At 37.1% G+C, this 21,192-nt stretch overlaps 5 protein-coding genes across 13 annotated transcripts; 2 read left to right on the forward strand and 3 right to left on the reverse strand.

Moving 5' to 3' along the window:
• The first annotated feature begins 92 nt into the window (after positions 1–92).
• LOC106655232 (procollagen-lysine,2-oxoglutarate 5-dioxygenase 1) lies at positions 93–15,565 on the forward strand. Of its 8 annotated transcripts, none has more exons than XM_014375515.2 (10): positions 93–368; positions 1,605–2,130; positions 4,203–4,434; positions 4,516–4,862; positions 4,942–5,395; positions 5,478–5,705; positions 12,474–12,795; positions 12,886–12,990; positions 13,199–13,345; positions 14,519–15,565. In XM_014375515.2, exons 2-10 carry the CDS (start codon positions 2,043–2,045, stop codon positions 14,801–14,803), a joined length of 2,208 nt encoding a protein of 735 aa, XP_014231001.1. In that variant the 5' UTR covers positions 93–368; positions 1,605–2,042; the 3' UTR covers positions 14,804–15,565. The 8 variants fall into 8 exon arrangements, with proteins under 8 accessions (XP_014231001.1, XP_023317216.1, XP_023317217.1 ...); XM_023461448.1 differs by having other exon boundaries at positions 1,656–2,130; XM_023461449.1 differs by lacking the exon at positions 13,199–13,345 and adding an exon at positions 13,397–13,543 and having other exon boundaries at positions 1,656–2,130.
• On the forward strand, positions 375–1,634 carry LOC106655017 (DNA repair protein XRCC3-like). Its single transcript, XM_014375201.2, has one exon. The coding sequence runs from the start codon at positions 607–609 to the stop codon at positions 1,411–1,413; it is 807 nt and encodes a 268-aa protein (XP_014230687.1). The 5' UTR covers positions 375–606; the 3' UTR covers positions 1,414–1,634.
• On the reverse strand, positions 6,091–8,530 carry LOC106655234 (immunoglobulin domain-containing protein oig-4-like). Of its 2 annotated transcripts, none has more exons than XM_014375522.2 (4): positions 8,467–8,530; positions 7,569–7,757; positions 7,335–7,484; positions 6,091–7,238 (listed from the first exon to the last, which is right to left on the reverse strand). In XM_014375522.2, the coding sequence occupies exons 2-4, from the start codon at positions 7,749–7,751 to the stop codon at positions 7,080–7,082; spliced, it is 492 nt and encodes a 163-aa protein (XP_014231008.1). In that variant the 5' UTR covers positions 7,752–7,757; positions 8,467–8,530; the 3' UTR covers positions 6,091–7,079. The 2 variants fall into 2 exon arrangements, with proteins under 2 accessions (XP_014231008.1, XP_014231007.1); XM_014375521.2 differs by lacking the exon at positions 8,467–8,530 and adding an exon at positions 8,274–8,424.
• On the reverse strand, positions 9,458–12,122 carry LOC106655233 (immunoglobulin domain-containing protein oig-4-like). Its single transcript, XM_014375520.2, has 4 exons — positions 11,646–12,122; positions 10,996–11,363; positions 10,761–10,910; positions 9,458–10,682 (listed from the first exon to the last, which is right to left on the reverse strand). The coding sequence occupies exons 2-4, from the start codon at positions 11,242–11,244 to the stop codon at positions 10,524–10,526; spliced, it is 558 nt and encodes a 185-aa protein (XP_014231006.1). The 5' UTR covers positions 11,245–11,363; positions 11,646–12,122; the 3' UTR covers positions 9,458–10,523.
• Positions 15,566–17,457: 1,892 nt separating the features above from the next.
• Positions 17,458–21,051, reverse strand: LOC106655205 (vacuolar protein sorting-associated protein 37A). The gene is made up of 5 exons (XM_014375468.2): positions 20,634–21,051; positions 19,925–20,114; positions 19,733–19,847; positions 18,855–19,643; positions 17,458–18,781 (listed from the first exon to the last, which is right to left on the reverse strand). Exons 1-5 carry the CDS (start codon positions 20,720–20,722, stop codon positions 18,432–18,434), a joined length of 1,533 nt encoding a protein of 510 aa, XP_014230954.1. The 5' UTR covers positions 20,723–21,051; the 3' UTR covers positions 17,458–18,431.
• Between the last annotated feature and the right edge of the window lie 141 nt (positions 21,052–21,192).

Here is a 21,192-nt window from a genome sequence, read left to right on the forward strand (position 1 = left end):
GGTGGCTTAAATGGTCAAATCCTCATTCCTCAGTCGCGCGTGCGCTTTTTACGCTCTAACGATTGTCAGTTGTCGGTGTTTTGTGTGTGATATGTATTATGTTGTGTATATGCTACCGTAAAGTTTTAATATTAATCGCAGTGTCGTAAACAAACTAAGCAAAACCGATTACTATTTATTTTCAAAATTTTTTCTGAATTAAAGTATAGTTATAAAGTTTGATGTTGAAAAGTTCGGCTGGTATTTTTGATCAACGAGTTATATTTGTTTCTAAAAAAATGTTTGTTACTCGCGCTTTCGCACTTCGACAATATGAAACTGTAGCGCGATGAAAAGTCACTATTTACTTTTTCAAGATACTTGATGCTGTAAGATTTGGATTTTTCTTTAATGCAATTTGGATGTTTTTGCATTTCATGCATTTAAATGCTTTTTGTTATTCTTTTAAGTAAATTCACAAAGATGTGATGTGATCAGTAATTTTACTTAACCTGTATTAATTTTTAGAAGTGTTAGAAGCATTCATTGATAGTCAATTTTATTAGAAAAAAAGTCATTAAATGAAATTAAGATTCAGATATACATTTAAATAGTAAAGTTCTCAAAATGTCTTTACTGGCAAAGTATGATCCAAGCAACACTAGTGCTTACAATGCAGCTGCAAACGAAAGTTATCTTAGCTCTGGATGTGAGAATTTGGATAAATTTCTCAATGGCGGTTTTATAAAATCTGGTGTAACTCAAATATATGGAGAAGCTGGTGTAGGTAAAACTCAGTTAGCACTTCAATTATGTCTCACAGCTCAAGCTCCAATAGGAAGTATTGAAAATCCAAGAGTGAAAAGTGTAGCAGCATACATATGCACCGAAGCTAGTTTTCCAGCCAATCGTTTAAAACAAATGATTACAAAATCACCTATTGTTAATCGGTATCCTGTAATATCAGACAAGAATATATTCATAGATCATGTATCAAGTACAGAAGATTTAGAAAATTGTATATTCAATCCTTTTAGGCTTCCTCAGCTGTTAAAACGTCATAGAGTCAATGTACTTGTCATAGATTCGATTGCTGCCACATATAGAACAGAATATGAATCTACTTTATTAAGAAATAGAGCCAAAAGCTTAAGAAAAATTGGATATGGCCTTCATAAAATAGCGAAAGAACATCAAGTTTCAGTAGTATGCTTGAATCAAGTATCAGCTGTAATTGGTAATACATTTGATAGGGTTTCTAGGAAAGAACAACCATCGCTTGGCATTACTTGGGCCAGCATGGTAACCAATTCTTTGTATATGTTTAAAAGAGGTAACTCTCGTTATGTTTATGTTGCTGGATCATCCTTTTTGCCACGCAAGTTTATAGAATTTGAAATTTTAGAATCGGGTGTAAGAGCCAAATCTAGCTGAAGAGTAGATATTATTTTTGTTCATTTGAAAAGTTGGTTTTAATTGAGTAAATAAATGTAAATGTATTTCTTTTGTAATGACAATGTTCTAATATAATTATTATTTTTTTCTAAAAATTTGTTGAGTTTTTTTTGAAACTGCATGACACTAGATACATTTTTTTACTTGCTAAAAAGAAATCCAAATTTTAGCATCATCAATGTTCTTGCAATGAAAATAAAGCACCCGACACATTTTTCAAGCTCAGAGCATGGAGAGTCAGCGCGCAGTCTAAGATTGGTGGGGTCATCGTCATCTCGATACTAGAGCGAGTAAGAAAAAAAAAAACATCGTATAGCGGCACAGGCACACGAGGCGCTGAGCGAGCTGCTGCGCTCACTCTCTCGCTCTCTCTGATATATTTCTGCTCCGTATTATAATATTGTGGCGCGCGTAGTAATATGCACGAGCCCAAGACTCGACTGTGCAGCATCGACATCAGTCGGAGCCGCGTGTTGCTGTAGGCGCGTTACATTACGACTCGGCCCAGAACGACGGATTTTTGTCGTCTTCGTTTGAGAGGCGACGTGGTGCTTCGTGAGTGCAAGCATAATTGACATTCGTGAAAAAAGCCAGAGACAGCGGTCGAGATGAGGCCGTTCGAACTGTGTCTAATTGTGCTGTTCTTGTTTGATGGACTGTACAGCGTTGCATCGGCCGACAACGAGCATAACAATGGTGAGTTTACACCTTCTGTCCATAATAAAGCGTGCGAGAAAATATAAATTTGACGAGCCTCGAGTCGGCAATTCTCGAGACTTGATGCAGTGGACAATATTGTCCGTCTTATATTTCTCGATATCGTCCATCGATCCTCATTCAATTTAGAAAAATATTTTTTAGAAATTTTGCTCCAATTTGTATCTCGATTGTCGTAAAATTCAAACGATCGCTCGAGTTAAGATTGCATGAGCGCATACATAACAGTGGGCAATGACATTGAACGAGCTGCGACGAAGGGACAGTCGAGGAGCAGCGCATCGTCGTTCTTGTTGACGCGTTGTCCGCTTGTTGATGCAGGCTTGCAAACAGGATGCGCCAATAAATCGACGTAATTAAGCAGATAACGCGATATCGCCCCATGCCTATTCGTCCGCTGGTATTTGTCAGTTGCAAAAAAACATGCCAAGAGCCATGTTATTTGTGATGATTTATAGATCGATCCATTTTCATTTCCATTGGTACATGGAATTTTCTATAGTAAATAAAATTGGCATTGATATGTATCTAAAATTTTATCAACGGAAGTGCCTACGTGACTAGATGAACGTTTAAAAATCGTGATCCCAGCGCAAAAAATATCTCCTCAAACAGGGAGTCAAGATATATTTTAGACCTACGATAATAAGATGGGACTTGAATATCAATTGTAAAGCTTCGAATTTCATCAATCAAATTAATTTTTTAATACTTGTCATACTTTCATAACGGATGCTAAATTTTTGCACTCGAAAGTTTTGGAAACACTAAAATATTTACTTTGGATAATCAAATATACCATATAAATGTTCAATGGCGAACAAGAGACGGCGCAGCAAAAAGCATTAAGAGCTCGTGTTGCACGATAGGATGACTCGTATTTACATCTGATCTCATTCAATGAATAATGAATGCCGGGGATTATGTGCGCGTTAATGAATCTCCGCTCCTAGAGAGCGCAACATTGATACAGACGCGACAGGCAGACAATAGATCGATTCCGTAAGTGAATAATTTCATGGACAGAAGTGCAATCGAGTACGCAGTCGGCTGACTACGACTCGTGATGTCAGTTAACATAAATATCATCACGATCATAGGCAGGATTTTTTTTCATTTGTCAAACGAAAAAGAGGCTAATATTCGCTGTACGACGAAATGTATACACGTTATTATAACGTTTGCCACGCGTCGTGTCACCGCTTAAAAGGGCCTACGCGACCGGCCGACGAACCGCCAGCGAACGCGCCGCGACGATCGGATCTGCTACGGCTTGCGGCGCGCACTGCTTTTTCTGCCTCTGTTTTATATGTATGTATACAGTGGAATGGGTCGGCTATACAAGCCAAGCTCTGCTCTGCCATTCTCATATCTACATCTATATATACATTGTATCGTGCTGCGCTACTACAATTAAGTTTAACGCCTTCGTGTGCGTGTGTGTGTATGTATTAATGCAGCGCAAGCACGCAGATGCTTTTGCATCGCTCTTGATTTGATGCTCGACCGATGTATTTTCAGAGCAACTGGTCAGGCCGACCGATTGAGCTAAAAAATCGATTCTATTCAATCAATACAATTGTATATATTCTTATTCAAGGCTCAAAACCATGCGCAGCTTAACTTGATCGAAATTTCATTATTTACATGACGATATAATAATTTGCTTGTTGCAATTAGTACAATTTTTCATGTCAAAAATACCGAATAGAAGCTCGTTAGCCAGTGTCTTGTATACCGACCAGAAAATTCTTACGGTTTCTCGAAAATTCACGCCACTGAAACACGAGTCCTATTGCTCGTGCAGTGTGAAGCGTTATCATTGTTTCACTGTTAAAATTGCGCTTCTTGCACAATTACCTCGCGCGTCTTAATTTGAAGACGGCTCTCTTTGTTTTCATTTTTCAAAACTGCACTCCGTTACGTGTCACACGAACAAACGGTTTGCTGTCCATTGATATACGTAGAAGCTCCATTACCAGAAGCAGTAGCATCAATCCACCTAAAGATTAACTTGTATTCTTATAAGTATAATTCTGAAAAATTTGCAGATGCGATCGTGTTCACCGTGGCGACAAACGCGACGGACGGATTTCAACGTTACATACGCTCCACGGAGGTCAATGGTTTTCGCAAACAAGTTCGAGTTTTGGGCATGGGCCAAGCTTGGCGAGGCGGAGACGTCCAACGTTACGCCGGCGGCGGACACAAAGTTAATCTGCTCAAAGAAGCTCTCGAGCCTTACAAGGACGATCTCGATAGAGTCGTTCTCTTTACCGATAGGTTACTTATTCATATTTCACTACTTATTTATCTTTGAATGATGACAGTAACGTTTATCAATTTTTCCTTATCCTTCAACAGCTACGACGTAATATTTCTGAAAAATCTCGAAGTTATCATTGCCAAATTCAAAGAATGGAAGGACGAGCCTCGAGTAATTTTTTCCGCCGAGGAATACTGCTGGCCCGACAAAAAATTAGCCGCTCAGTATCCGGAAGTGGCGAGGGGCAAGCGCTACCTGAACAGCGGCGGCTTTATCGGTTACGCGTCCGACATTTACAGCATGATCAGCAGCGTCGACATCGACGACGGCGGCGACGATCAGCTCTTCTTCACGAAGATGTATCTCGACCAAGACACGAGGAGCAAACACAATATCAAGCTGGATCACAAGAGCGAAATTTTCCAGAACCTTAACGGGGCCTCGTGTAAGTACTAACGCGAACCCTAAGAAAGCTCTCATTTTTCGACTCAGTTTGTTGATTTTCGCTGCAATTTAAATTACAGACGATATCGAGCTACGTTTCAAGGGAGAGGAGGCTTACGTGCAAAACACTGCCTACAACACCGTGCCCATGATTCTTCACGGTAACGGTTACAGTAAGCTGCTGCTCAATTCGCTTGGCAACTACGTGGCTCAATCTTGGAACTCGGAAGAAGGCTGCATCAGCTGCTGGGACAACACCGTCGAACTCGAGGGAGAAGATCCGAACTCCTTCCCGACGATCCTCGTAGCGCTGTTTATCGAAAAGCCGACCCCCTTCCTCGAGGAATTTTTTGAAAAGATATCCAAACAAAAGTACCCCAAGGAAAAACTCCATCTTCTTGTGCATAATAAGGTCGATTATCATAATGAACTGATACAGGCCTTTATTGAAGAACACGAAGGAAAGTACAAGAGTATAAAACAAATAAGACCAGAAGACGAAGTTAGCGAAGCCATAGCCCGTGATTTAGCTGTGTAAGTTTAGAATACATTCCGTTTTTTCATATGATTACAAAAAATTTGCTCTGCTCTGTAATGTTAAAATTTTAATTATCAGTGATCGCTGTTTGATGTTGAAATGCTCGGGTTACTTTTCCGTGGATTCGGAAGCTCATCTTGACAACGAAAATACTTTGAGATTGCTGGTCGAGCAGCAGAGAGGTATCGTAGCACCATTGCTGGTGAGACCATTCAAGGCTTGGAGCAATTTCTGGGGTGCCATCACCGACGATGGCTTTTATGCCCGAAGCACTGATTACATGGACATCATTCACAACGAGCGCAGGTAAGCTTTTTTCCATTACTTTTAATCAACAAGTCAGTTGTATCTATGATCAGTATATGATCAGTAGGTATGGAAAATAACTAAATTAATAATTGTTCAAAGCATACACAAATACAGTCCCGAATATCTTTTTTAAAACCAGTCATTGAGTGGTTACGTTCACTTATCGACATATTTTTACTAAAAAAATGGTAGTTACTTTTTCATGGTCTTATGAAAAAGTTCCAAAACTTTTGGTATCAAATTTCATTTATTTTATTATGACTAATTTAACGCTTCTAGATAAAATTAGTAGTATTGACCATATTATATTTTTATTACATAATTTTTATTACATTTTCATAATTTGAGTATAAAAATAGGTTACAATTGAAACATAGTATAATGCTGGCTTAAATCTTACGATCACAGAGAAGTTTTTTTTAATTAAGAAAACAATTCGAAAATTCATCTATCTAAATTTTTACATCATCCTACTCTAAGATGAATACATTTAAAATTTCATAAAACTGGTATATTTTAACAAGTCATTTCTAGATGAATGATAGATGATGAAAAAAAGTTTTGATTCTAGCAAAAGTTTATCCGTGCGGGTAATAGTTTATAATTGTCTGAAGATTGGAGCCATTGAGCTGTACAAACATAGCAATATCTCAACCTTTAATATAGTTTGATAAATTCTATCCTTAGCTTCGTTCAACAAAATATTATTTTGGTTTCAAGTTTTGAAACATTAAATTTTAGTAATTGAACATTTTTTTATTTAATGTTCAACTGCTGGAATTTCATTTTTATTACAATTACAATGTATTTTCTCCGATTATTTAAAGATCATTTCTTAGCATAGGCACCAAAATAGATTTTATAGCGTCATTCTGCAAGTAGATGTGTTTTTCACTGGCTTTGGAATAGCTTTTTATCTGTTACTATCTTTAGCATTTATGAATAGGAACCGTTTATATAAAAAATGTTGTGCTACTCCTGTAAAAAGTGGTACTTTCAGGGCTGCAGTCCCAAAAAATGCCATTTTTGCTACAAGGAACATGAAAACTAAATTATAATTGAAGTATGAGATTAATTAAAATGTCTTAAAATAATAATTTATCAAGTTTAGTTGCAATTCGATTACTAATAAATGTACAATAAGACATTTTTTCGTTCATTAAAAATTGAAAAATTTAATAATTGTTCATGTTTTGTGTCGAGAAAAACTCGAGCGGGGTAAAAAGTTCCCTTGGAAGACTTACATTTCGAATGAGTAAAGTTAATTTTAGCGTATAAAATGATATTTTATTATTGTATTAACCTAAAATACGAGATAGCATAAGGGTCTGTCCGTAGTAAGCGAATCATAGATAATACGAAAGTTCGAAATTAATCGAAAGCGATGGAGAAATCAGTCTTGAATGATCTCCGATCGATAGCATACATGTTATCAGCCGTGCATTCGTATACTCCTGCATCCATTTGAGTGGCTGGATCGATTTCGAGCTTCGATTTAACTTTGTCTTTGCCCATTTGCCATTCGTGTACCTGAAGCATCGCATATGAAGTTATTTAATAAAATACGTTCATTACTCTCTTATTATTTATCCGTTGCAATTAGAAACGTTGCAAAGTATTACTTACGTGCAGGTAGAGGTGCGTGTATATTTCGCTTCCATCTTTGTACCATGTTATATGTGGTCTTGGATTGCCTCTAGCGACGCACAAAAAAGCAATCTTATGCCCGAGCACATAATCGAGATCAAAGTGCGATGCTAGCAAAATTTTTGCTCCCTTTGTAATGATGCATTGTTTTTAATAAAAAAATTCAAGCGAAGAGATACGAAGAAAGAATGTATCAAGTTCTCAAAAACTCACATTGTCGTTATTGTAGTACTTGTCACTTTCTGGATCGCGATATTTACCAGTGATCGGCAGACCTATTTGTACTCGGGATTTGCTTCTGCTCCTGGCTCGACCTCGTCTTGCCAAAACTTCTTGCGAACCGAGCAAAAGAAGACAGAGTATAAGTAACCAGATGGCACATCTTTGATCTGACATTTTTATCTGAAATATGGATTTTTTTCACTTGAGTCGTGTGTTCAAATGATGAATGAAAATCGGATTACACATTTAATCGGTTAATCTTGAAAAAAGGGGAAAATCAAAAATAGAACTTAAGTTTCAATTGACATTTTCACGAACTCGTTGCACTCTACTTGGAAACTTCAAGTTGAATTTTAAGTATTTTTTATCGATATTATTGTTAATGAACAATTGAAAGAAGAAGTAAAAACTGAAAAATCACTCGATTTGACTATATCGGTCAAAGCTTGACCTACTTAAAGTATTCGTTTTACTGCTTCCCTTTGGATGGCAGTTTAATCTAGATAGCTTGTAACCGGTTTAATATACATCGGCTGTATGCGAGCGATATATATCCGTTGAAGGGCTCGATTATGTTCTTATTATTGAGAATAAAAGTGCGCACGTAACACAATTTTACAAAACGACGCACGATCGCGAAACGATTTATGACAAAGAAACGAAATAATTTCACACAGCCAGGTGGGTAATACGTACTAAAGAACAACAGAGTCGCAGGCGAGACAAAAGAAAAGGAAAAAGCGCGCGCGTCTCTGCGTAGCGATACAGAAAGAAACGTCGGCGAACGAATCGGTCCGCCGGGCTTAACTGATGGGCCTGAGCTTTAAAGCTCCCCTAGAAGTGTAGACTGGCATCGCGCGCAGAGATAGCCGTTCGACCTATCCATTACCTCGCTATAAACCAATAGAGACGAGCACGACCCACTGACTGCGAGAGATTTTACACACGTATCATTTTACGCTTGCCTATAGTTACATGCACGTACGTGTCGCGCTAAAGGCATATCGTAATAGGTGTACGCTATGATGCATATGCGTGTGCACATGTGGCGCGTATACCTATACTCGTGTTAAAATCAACGCGCTGACCCCAGTTCTGCGCTGAAAAAGCTCTCCTGTGCATCGAACAATGGGCGTGACGAGTGTGCGTACACGTACTTGGCCGCAAGCTCTCGAGGTTTTTCTAAAAATACTCAGTTTTTGATTTCGTTATCGCCAGTACCGCCGCCGCCGACCCCACTCGGATCCGCGCCATCGGCAGAGCTTTCGATTGGACAAGCTGTTAAGCAGCGAGAGATAGCGCTCTGGACGAGCTGGAGTAGCGATCGCGTAATAGTAATTGCGGCCCGGCAATGGTAAATTTAATTCTGCCGCGTGACTGCGGCACACACGCTTATTGCCTCCGAGCCGAATGTGTGAAATGGAACGCTGTACAAGCGCCAATTGGCGCAATGAAAGTTGCTCTCTCTCTATCCTGCACGAGTGCAGCGAATTTCGGTGTTTTGCTTGTTGATCGTGCGCTCACTTGCAGACAATTGCGACCGGTAAGAATGAATGTACGAGTGTAAGCGGCCTCGAATCAAAACGCGGCGCAATATTCATAGCAACGCTCAATCAACCTCATTGATTGGAATGCCCTTTTGTATTTTCATAAAATTGCAAGATATATGTTTCAAAGTTTGCTAGCGTAAATGTTATGTTTGGATGAAAATTATTGTTAGACCGATGAACTTTCGTCTTACCAAACTAAACATTTAAATCCGTGTAAGAATGTTCAACTAATTTAAAAATTATTTTGATACTTTTTTTTAAATTAAAAATACGATATCGTGAAAAACGATCATTGGAAAAAATAAAAGCTCGCCAATGAAATTTTTGATATTCAATTTTTATTTCCATACTGTTATATTCTAAAATCCATAAATCATAAACCTCTCTTCGAGAGTTTACTATACATTTTGACATACGTGTGAAATTGGAAATCTAATAGTCAGCTCCTTTTCAATTTAAAAACTTGCGATAAAACATTTCAATTTGAATACATAACAATGAATTACGGCTGAATTGAGTAGTTAAAATATTGAATGCTTAACAATCGCGTATTTCATGCACTGTTTTCATTTGCCGATCAACGTAGGGGTATTAACAACGAAAGATACACATATATCACATTTTTACTTCAAGTTCAAAAGGTTACTGCTTATAAACTCGACAATGATTGCCTAACGCATGGGTACAAGGGAGAAACAAGTAAAGTGCTTATATACCTGTATGATACCTTCATATATACACGTCAATTTCTAGAATTACTCGTCACGAAGGCAAGTTTTGCATAATACAATTATTGTACCCTATATCTTGCCATTTGAAATCACGCGGTTTCACGTGACTTAAATGTTGTTCTAACAAAGCTGATCACTTGATGAAATTATTAATATACGGTAAAAAAATTCCTATTTTACAATGAACTAATATAGATTCTCTAAACAACTTTTTATGATAATGACAATTCATAAAGAAATGATCAAAAATAAACTGTTATTATTTTATCAGGTAGATGTCTTAATGATTTGATAATTCTATTACTACGTTACCTACAAATATTAACAAACGAAAAAACTATAATTTTACTTATTACTTATTAAATGTTTATACTATTTATATGTCATTCTATGATTTTGATTGAGTGAACGTAACGTTACAAAAAATAGAAACATTATAAATAATGTAGATTTTTTTGGTAGAATAGAAATATTTCTTGATATTAGTATACCAATGTTAAAAAGACTACTTTTTTATTCAAAAGTAATTTTAAAAACATCTGATGCTCATTTTTTAACAAATTAAAAGGACGTTGCAAAGATGCATCGGATGTGTTGTGCATTATGAATCGGTATAAGTGACTGCACACGCGATAATGTAGACGACTGCGGCGGACGGATCGATCTCAATACGATATCATGACATAATCCGTTCGGAAACCTCGACGATCGACCGCGTACTGATTGTCCGCTTGACACTCGTAATATCCGGCGTCTTTCTGCGTCGCCGGATCAATTTCCATTTTCGACTTCATGGTGTCGTTGCCCATCGGCCACTCGTGCACCTATGCACAAGAAGTAAAAGTCAATACATTTTTTGTCTGCTAAAGATATTTTTACCGTACATGTGACACGAGAAGTACCTGGAAAAATTTGTGATGATACAGTTCAACGCCATCCTTGAACCAAGTTATCTCGGGTCTGGGTATGCCTGTTGCCATGCAAAAGAACGTTATCTTGCGCCCGAGCATGTAGTCGAATTCAAAGTGCGACGCTTTGACTATTTTGGCGGCCTACGAAAATACCCCATAATTAATCGTTGTCACATGATTAAATGCGAAAGGACAAAGAGTTAGTGCGTGCGTAAATTGTACGGACGTCGGGATTTTCGTAGTATCCAGCGGCGCCGGGCGATCGATGCGGAATGATGATTGGCATCCTCGATCCGAAGAGTCGGCCACCTCGACCTCTGCCACGACCACCGCCTCTGCCTCCGCCCTTAGCCGGAGCCGCGGCGCCTTGGTGAAAAATCAGGACCAATGCCATTACCATTAGCAGCAGCGTCATGGTCAATGATTGATGGCATCGTCGTCGCGTTGCTGTCGCGCGGCAGCGGCTCGTCGCCATACCTCCTCTCTTCAGCTCCGATTTGAAGACCCTTAATGCCGACCTTGACCGCAATGATGACTAATGATACTTTCGGAGTGATCTTGTCGCGCCGCCGAATTTCAATTGAAATTACCTTCCTTTGAATAGAAAAAGAATGAGCAACTATACTCATGGACGTTTCCACGTCGACATAAAGAACTTTTTTACTTAATATATTTTGGCTTTTAAAAATTGTGATACTACAGTGAACAATTAATTATAATTGAAACAACTGTTGAGGAATTATTTGAGCGAGTTTTTTTTTTTAAACAAAATATAGTTATCGTACTCTTATATCGTGAATGAGTTTTCAACTCGAGACTTACTTTACACGTTGATGAACATGAATCGAAAAGTCAGAACGAAAATAGAAAACTTACCTGACGAAAGAGATGCGCGAAAGCTCAAAGAAGAAGCTTTGGGAAGGATTTGGGTGCACTCGCAGGTACGCGTGTACTACGCGTAGGCGTCGATTTGCATATGTGTTACGACGATGCGATTGCGAGTAGTCGTTGAAACGTATAAACGGTCAGGATAAAGGCTCTGCGGCGGGAGCTTAGCCTCGTCACGAGCCCAGAGATGCAATAACACTAATAGCGGCTAGAGCACATAGAGCCCGTGTGTCGCGTCGCTGCCACGTACAATAATAAATGAGAAAAAATCATCCGGAGGATGATTTGCCGTTGCACTACCGCTGCGATAGTGCGGCACTGTAAACTGGTGCTATATAGTAGTGAGTTACAACCTCGTGCTTGCACGGATGGCTCGCGATCGCACGAAAAGCCGGTAGTGCCTCGCTGCGTAGTGCGTACCGATCTGTACTATACTCGTTTACGCGCGCGCCTGACATATGGGCATGAGTGTCGCTGCACCACTGCAGCAGCCAGCCCGACGCTGCACGCCACGCATGAATCTCAATTGAATGATTGTAATAACGCGCGCGCGTGCATGCATATGTGTACGCGCTGTCCGACGCACAACATATGCATATATAGCACGAGCTGCTTCGGAAGCTGCTGCTTTTGCGCGCTAACCGGAGGAACGATTTTCTTCGATACCCGTCATGACGGGCCTCCCGCTGCGTGTCCAACGATGCCAAATTTCTCGGCCGGGCGATTTTATTTTTTATCGCGCTTATTACAACTATTGCTTACAAAGTACTCACCAGATCGTTGCTTAATTCCGCGACATGTCGCGTATAATTGCAGAGGACTGTGGAACGTGCCGTTCATCAGCAACTGTTACCTCGTCAACGCGACTCTGCTGGCCCACGAGGACACGAGGCCGGTTTACGAGGACCCCGAGCTCGACCCGGACATGTCCTTCGCCAGCGCCTACCGACGCCGCAACGTCTTCATGTACGTGAGCAATCGACTGGACTTTGGTCACCTCGTCAATCCCGACTCGTACAACGTTTCGCTCACCCATCCGGACATGTATCAGCTGTTTGACAATAAACTCGACTGGGAGAAGAGGTACATTCACGAGAACTATTCCAAAAACTTCGAGGCCGATCGTGCGCCACTTCAGGTAATTTCATCAGCCCTTCTTTGAGCCGTGTACAATATCGTAATCGAGCTTGTGAGAACAACTTAATATTCTTCTATAACGTTCCATTAGCCCTGCCCGGACGTATTCTGGTTTCCTATTTTGACTCGCCGTTTCACCAAAGAATGGATCAACATCATGGAAAATTATGGAAAATGGTCCGATGGTTCCAATTACGTAAGTATACAGCGCAAACTTTATTCAAACGATATGATCAGAAACCAATGAATGATTATTTTCATGGATAAATAATATACCGAGAAATTATATTGAGTACCAAAAAAATATCTAAAATCTAGCTCATCTGCAATCAATCCAAATATTGCAAAAAGTAATCGAGTTATAAATGTAAAGCAAAAAAAAAAATAATCAAATGAATCGCCAGGATCCAAGACTGTCGGACGGTTATGAGAACGTACCGACTCGTGATATACACATGAACCAAGTTGGCCTGGAAGCCCAGTGGTTGTACTTTCTGCAGAACTACGTTCGGCCGCTCCAAGAGCTCGTCTACCTTGGCTATTATCACTTTGTAAGCTGAAAATTTGTGCACTAATCATGACATCTCCAAACCTTTTTCTAGGATTCGCGACTCGAAAATGGTTACGAGGCGGTGCCCACGCGCGATATACACATGACCCAAGTGGGTCTCGATCCTCTCTGGCTCGAATTTCTGCGCGTCTATGTGAGCCCATTGCAGCAAAGGGCTTTCACCGGATATCTTGATTATGTAAGACGTTCAGTTTTTCTTTTTAATTGATTAATAAGCGTCGCTGGAAATAATCGGTAAGATGGGCTGCTTTATAAATACCGCCAATGCTTGGGACAAATATAACAATTCACCATTGATTATTAATAGATGAAAAACACAATTAATACTTTGCACTTGCAAAAATTGCACAACTCTGTAAGTTTGTTTGTTAGTAAATGAAATATATTAAAGTTGATAATAATAATTACAAAAATGTTCATTTTCTTTCCGAACAATGGCGACGTTCTTATATTGCATTGAGTGAAAATTTTGTCCATCGTTGACTATTTTCGAGTCCGATCTCTACGTTTCAAAATGCTGTAAATAAATAATGTTTCATTCCGTACATTGTTGATTGTGATATTTTGAACCAAATTAATTTTTTTTGTCTATCGTTCTAGAACATTTTTATCAGTATTAGTCGTTAGTTATCTATTTATTCGTATTTATTATCTTGATAACGCGTATGGCTTTAAATGGTACAACAAACTTTGTAAATAATTTACACCAAAGATAATGCTCTAGCATTCGCTAGTCAATCAGTTTAGGCAATAAGGACAACACTTTTTGTGTGTCATTCGACAAGAAATTTGTCGATCGTCAAACTGATTGACTAGCGAATGCGAGAGCATTATCTTTGTACATTAAAAATACGTCGAATCGTGAACACGATGAAACAACGTAATTTACACCAAGTTTTTTTCTGAAACAATTCTGTAAATTGTACCTGTAATAATTTAATTTTATAGTCAAGTAAGATTGCTTTAAATTAAAAAAAGAGAGAAAGAATGAATAATGTATTATTGACTAAGCATATTTAGTTGTAATCTCACCGCAAAATATCGCAATCTTAATAATAAAAACTCATACGCACGTAGTAATTAATAAATGCCTTCATTTGTTTGGAATCAAGTGACGATGACAAAAAATTAAATTATTTTTTTTTTCGTTTAGCCACCACGTTCGTTGATGAACTTCGTCGTTCGTTATCGTCCGGACGAGCAGCCCAGTCTCAAGCCTCATCACGACAGCTCGACGTACACCATCAACGTGGCCCTGAACGAGGTAGGAGTCGATTACGAGGGTGGTGGCTGTCGTTTCATTCGTTACAATTGCTCGGTCACGGACACCAAACCCGGTTGGATGCTCATGCACCCGGGAAGACTTACCCATTATCACGAGGGTCTCAGAGTTACCAAGGGAACGAGATACATCATGATATCGTTCGTCGATCCGTGAAATTGAAAGAATTATGATTCCCACGGACAATAGCTCGTCTAACGTAAATTTGTATTTGAAGACTTTAAATTTTAATTTATCGTATCTTTTTTATTCGTCGCCGTTTCATTGTAATCCATTTTCTGATTCATGTAGCTTGTAGCTTTATGATAGATATCGTTATACACTTTAAAACTTGAAGCATATAAAACTGCCGAGAATACTTAATGTCGTGTAATTTGTTTTAGAGACTGAGAATTTAATATAAATAAAGATACCAGAATCAGAAATTTAAGTAAATGAGAACAAGTAATTGAAAGGTTTGTAAGATAGTCTAATATCATAAGTGATACTTTTTGTTGTAAGTTTTGTTACTAACTTATAAAAAAACTTTTTAATTTTAATTTCTTAGTTCATTCTATAGATAAAAGTTTTTTTATCAATTTTGTATTTTAGCACAAGAAATTATAAAGATATTCAATCAAATGAACAATAACAATGAACAAAAGAAAGATTTCAAAGAACAAGTGGATCAATGCATTAAAAATATTTCCTGACAATTTTTAATATTATAATAGGAAAATATTGTTCATGTGCTTTAGATTTTAGCTAAAAGAGTCGTTAAGTAATTTACTTTAAAAAGTAAATCGTTATGTGCATTTTTGTCTTGATGCTTTTTTGAGTTTTTTTTTAAATGATGAAAAGATTACACTATTTTATCTATAATTAAAATATCTGTCGACATTTGTAAATAATGTTTGTAAAAAACCAATATGACTAATAAAAAATATTTAAAAGAAAAGAGTTTACAAGGGTATTGATTATAAATATGAATCTTATATTTTTTAAAAAACGCTCGAAACTACATTTTTCATGACCGCAAATTTATACATAGGTTGCAATTAATTGCAGGAAATTGTTTACACTCAAGTTTCTCATCAATGAATGAATAAGTTTCAATCAAGATTAGTTTTAGGAACATACATCAACAAAAGTATTTTTACAGTATACATTCAACTTATAAATCAATATTGCATTTTGTGTAATAAATAATATCCACCATGACTCTCTTAAACAACTGCAAAATGATTTGCATTTTTTTATTAATTCAAAACTCTATAATCATACACACATAAATGTATATTTTAGCTTTTTTCATAGGTATTTAAATATATGGGTCAAAATAATACTTTTTTACAAAACCGTGCGCACGTATGTCACCGATCTTGACGCGCTTTTGGTATGTTATAGTACATGGTAAAAAGGTCCCAAAAAAAAATTTTTAGACCCCCTCCCCCCTCCTACCCCCCACTTCCGGTATAAACGTCCATTTTCGATCTATATTTTTTCTGAGGACATGAAGCAAGTAAAAAATCTGAAAAAATTCATAAAAATACTTTTCCACAATCCAAACAACCTTGAATTTTTTCAGATTTTTTGAGTGCTTCAGGCCTTCAGATAAAATCATTGAAAATTTCAAAAATCGAGATACGGCGGTATGAGCCGATGTAGTACTCGGAAATTTTTTCAGTTATTTTTCGCATTAAAAAACATAACCTCAATTTTTTTCAGATTTTTTCAGATTACCTAACGCACCTTTTGAAGCCAAAAACCGATTTTTTTGACGAAAATAATTTTTTTAGGACAGTACGGAGCCTCGAAAAATCTGAAAAAAATTTTTTCTTGTTTTTTTCATCAAAATACGTAATCTCAAATTTTTTCAGATTTTTTAATTGAAGGCGATAGCTTCTAGGGCCGAAAAATGCTATTTTTAACAAAAAATGGTTCCTAGAACCCGATGGTTCCGGTGAAAAAATTTGAAAATATTTTTTTTGAATTCCTTGTCAAATTTTAATAAATTTTGACCGTTTCAAAAGTTCGATTGAAGCTTCCTAGCTCATTTTAGAGCAGGACAAAGATTAGTGCAAAATATCTGAAGACGTTTCTGAAGACATTAAGGAATGATAAAACTCGTTTGATGCTCTAAAATGAGCTAGGAAGCTTCAATCGAACTTTTGAAACGGTCAAAATTTATTAAAATTTGACAAGGAATTCAAAAAAAATATTTTCAAATTTTTTCACCGGAACCATCGGGTTCTAGGAACCATTTTTTGTTAAAAATAGCATTTTTCGGCCCTAGAAGCTATCGCCTTCAATTAAAAAATCTGAAAAAATTTGAGATTACGTATTTTGATGAAAAAAACAAGAAAAAATTTTTTTCAGATTTTTCGAGGCTCCGTACTGTCCTAAAAAAATTATTTTCGTCAAAAAAATCGGTTTTTGGCTTCAAAAGGTGCGTTAGGTAATCTGAAAAAATCTGAAAAAAATTGAGGTTATGTTTTTTAATGCGAAAAATAACTGAAAAAATTTCCGAGTACTACATCGGCTCATACCGCCGTATCTCGATTTTTGAAATTTTCAATGATTTTATCTGAAGGCCTGAAGCACTCAAAAAATCTGAAAAAATTCAAGGTTGTTTGGATTGTGGAAAAGTATTTTTATGAATTTTTTCAGATTTTTTACTTGCTTCATGTCCTCAGAAAAAATATAGATCGAAAATGGACGTTTATACCCGAAGTGGGGGGTAGGAGGGGGGAGGGGGTCTAAAATTTCGTTTTTGGGACCTTTTTACCATGTACTATAACATACCAAAAGCGCGTCAAGATCGGTGACATACGTGCGCACGGTTTTGTAAAAAAGTATTATTTTGACCCATATATTTACACCATTATAATAGTAAAAAAGTGTTTCCTCCGAAGAGTACTGTTGAATTAAAATCAAACTCTACATTTATCATCGCATTTGAATATAATAATTAAACTAGTTGTAATGAACGAAACACTAGTAAAGTGTTTGTGTTATGGCTCATAATTATTCTGAGGATATTATTGTTCTTCATTTTAACATTCAGGCTTGGAATGTACGCAGTGCAAAAAATTAATATTGTGAAAAATAACATATATTTTTTTTGTTTGTTTTTAAATTTGTTCGCCGACTTATTGTCTAACTACGCGTATTTCTTTCAGAATTAAAATGATAGTTACGGTAAAACGCTGTCCAGTTATTTTATACTTTCAGAATTCTTCAAAATAAAGTTTTCAATTAATAATTGCAATTTTTGTTCGCTGCAAGCCATTGAACTGCATTTTTTACAAGTTATTACATTTGTATACATAGTATCTTTAAATCAGTACTGAAAATATTTCAAGGATTATGCAGATTATTTTTCGATTTCAATGAAATTTAACGTGCGTACAAAGTATAAGATTTTACATGATAATTTTATGTGCTGACTTATCATTTGAGTAATTTAAACTGAATAAAAAAGTCACCATCAAGCCAGCGATGGATTATTTAATCTTTAATGTACACATTCATTGCTATTTCGTTCATGAAGCAACATACAAAAGTTAGTTGAATAATGTGAAAAGTCTAGCTATTAGGTAAAATTATCTCATCAAATAAACGTAGAGTAGAATTAAAAAATATATTTTTTCAAAAATACAGTCCTTTAACCAGCAAAAAACACTGTTTCTTAAAAATTCTTCCACGTTACCCATGCAGTACGAAATCACAGGAAATAAGCACGCACCTTTGTCGTACATACAAAAGCGTATATTATTGTACGTAAAACGCGAACACAGTTTTTTCAACGACGTTGTGTTCGTTTGATTTCATTTAACTGATGTGTGAGTTTTTCTTCTTTAGTTCTGCGTGCTTGTCCAAGTTTACGACATTCTATATAGGTACTCAGAAAGCGTTCAACATCGATTTTTTGATTGAGAAAATCTTGAGCTATCACTTCACTTTGCTCCTGACTTTCATCAGCAGCTTCACGTAAGCGATCTCGAATGTTCTCGGGTGCAAATACTTCAGACAATTTTTTATACCGCTGTGACAATTCGTCGTAGCGAGTGCGCGAGGATTCAAAAGTTTCAACCTTGGAGGCTATATCTTCTTGCAACGCTACAAGCTCTTGCTCGCGGTTTAGATTTGAGTCTGTAAATAAATTATCATTAAAAATATCTGTTGAATTATTTGATTATATAAAGTCAGTAAATTTAAAACTTACTAGCTAATTTTTCTACCCAGTCAATAGCACAATTTACAGATGAATCCATTTCTTTTATTTTAGAATGTTTTTCTAAAAATTCATCCATTAAATCAGTATCATTGCCTAATTTTCTCAGTTCCTCATTGGACATATTATCCAATTCGGGGAAATCTGGACATGTTGGCAGTTTCATGATGGGGCACTGCACTTTATTTTGTACAGGAGGAGTTTGTATACTGGTAGTAGCATAAAGTGGCATGCTTGGAGTAAAAGGAGAATTGGTTGTGTAAGGTTGTTGAAGCTGAGGTTGAAGCTGGGGTTGAAGATGTGACTGCAGTTGTGACTGAAGCTGTGGTTGCAGTTGTGTTTGAAGCTGTGACTGGGGCTGAGGTTGAAGCTGGGACTGAAGCTGTGACTGAAGCTGTGACTGAAGCTGTGACTGGGGCTGAGGTTGAAGCTGGGATTGAAGCTGTGTTTGAGGCTGAGATTGAAGCTGTGACTGAAGTTGTGACTGAGGTTGAGGTTGTAGCTGAGGCTGAAGCTGTGACTGAGATTGAGGCTGGAGCTGAGACTGAGGCTGTGTTTGTTGCTGTACAAGTCCATTGTAAGAAAATTGTTGTTTTGTCTGTGCTTCAACATTATATACATTGCTAGCATTTGTGTAATTAAAATTGTAGGTGCCCGGAGTTGTATTAGACGAAGATGCAAATTGCTGATAAGCTGAATTGTAATATGGACTATATGCATTTGCAACTAGTTCTTGCGAGTTCCATGTATTATAACAAGGTGATGCTCTTCCTGCTATATCTAAAATTTTAACATGATAGAATATTAAGCATTGCTATGAAAATTTGTTTTTTCATTAGTTAGAAATAATTAATATAATAATGTATTACCTGTAAGGTTTATATTAGCTACTGGCGAATTATCTCCTATAAACTTTGGTGGGTTTTTACTGAATTCTCTGATTATTGCTTGAACAACCCGCCCTAGATCACTGTGAACTGTGAACTTTAAACAGAGTATTATTAGTAAATGTAATACTTATTAATTATTTATCTGAACAAAAAATAGAGAAAAATTCTTACATTCAATAATCCAGGTGCACTGACAATTTCACTGTGTTCATTGCACCACTTATGGGCTATCGGAGGTGATACTCTAAGTACTGGTTTTTCCAATGGAAATTCAGGAGATAACGAGACCATAATGGCCATTCGTTTGTCTCCGGCATCAAATTGCACTTGATATTCGACATCTTCTTTGAGTTCCAAAACACTAGAAACGATTAAAATTGTACAATTAGTAATTATAATCATAACATAAACAATATAAAATTAATTTTAAAGCTTGAATGTATGACATATTTATGTTTGTGCATAATATAAGGATTTGTCAAAACTTTTTACTAAATACTGGCTTGTTTTCTTACAAAAATGTAGTAAAACTTTATAAACTTGTACAACAATAATAGGTTCAAGTAATGCAGAATAGGTAAACGTCAAAGATTACATTGTAGATCGAAAGATAAGATTTCATTTTATTAGTAGAAACTACATAGAGCAGATCTCGTGATCGAAAATTTAATCAAGACGGTATTGCATCACAGTATCAAAGCAGCGAAGCAGATTAACACGATATAATCGACAGTGAGTAATAAAAGCAAAGCCGCGAAACGAGGTAGACGGCATAAAAAACGTCAGCTTTAATTAAAAAAAAAAGTGAATCATCGCTGGTATATGTGACATTACGACGAGGGAGTACATAAGCCCCTAACCTCGAAAGACCTCAACTTACTTGTCATTGAATATCTTGAGAGTGTCGATTTGCCTGCGCCTCTTGACCGCGGCGTTATCGTTCTCGCCGCGGAAGATTCGCGAGAGCATTTAGCTTGTGCAGTGCTGATTGTTCAATGGACGCACTGACAATTGCGTCCTTCATTCGCGTCCGATGCTAAAGTCTACGAGCATTTCACATACAAACGAAACACAACACACTGGCTCTTTCTCTTCCACAACGCTTTCCACGCAACAACAATGAACACTGATCACTACTCATATATCGAGACTAGAAAAGTACCTTACAACTATTGCTATTGATGCTGTGACAGATTCGGCAGCACTGAATCCTGCACACATAAAAACACTGGCAGCACAGAACGTATTATTACGCGACTTACTCGCTCGGCGAAGACAATTTTTAATCTGAACGTGAGTGACGGACGACTGATGAACTGCACTTGGCACTATGTTGAGTGCGGGAGTGGAAATAACAGAGAGAGAGAGAGACAAAGATAGAACTACACAGACAGACAGAGAGAGAGCGTCTGGTTTTTAAACAGCTGTTTTGGTATTCT

Source organism: Trichogramma pretiosum, unplaced genomic scaffold (genome assembly GCF_000599845.2).
Source record: "Trichogramma pretiosum strain Unisexual culture from Peru unplaced genomic scaffold, Tpre_2.0 scaffold2, whole genome shotgun sequence".
Classification (NCBI taxonomy): Eukaryota; Metazoa; Arthropoda; class Insecta; order Hymenoptera; family Trichogrammatidae; genus Trichogramma; species Trichogramma pretiosum.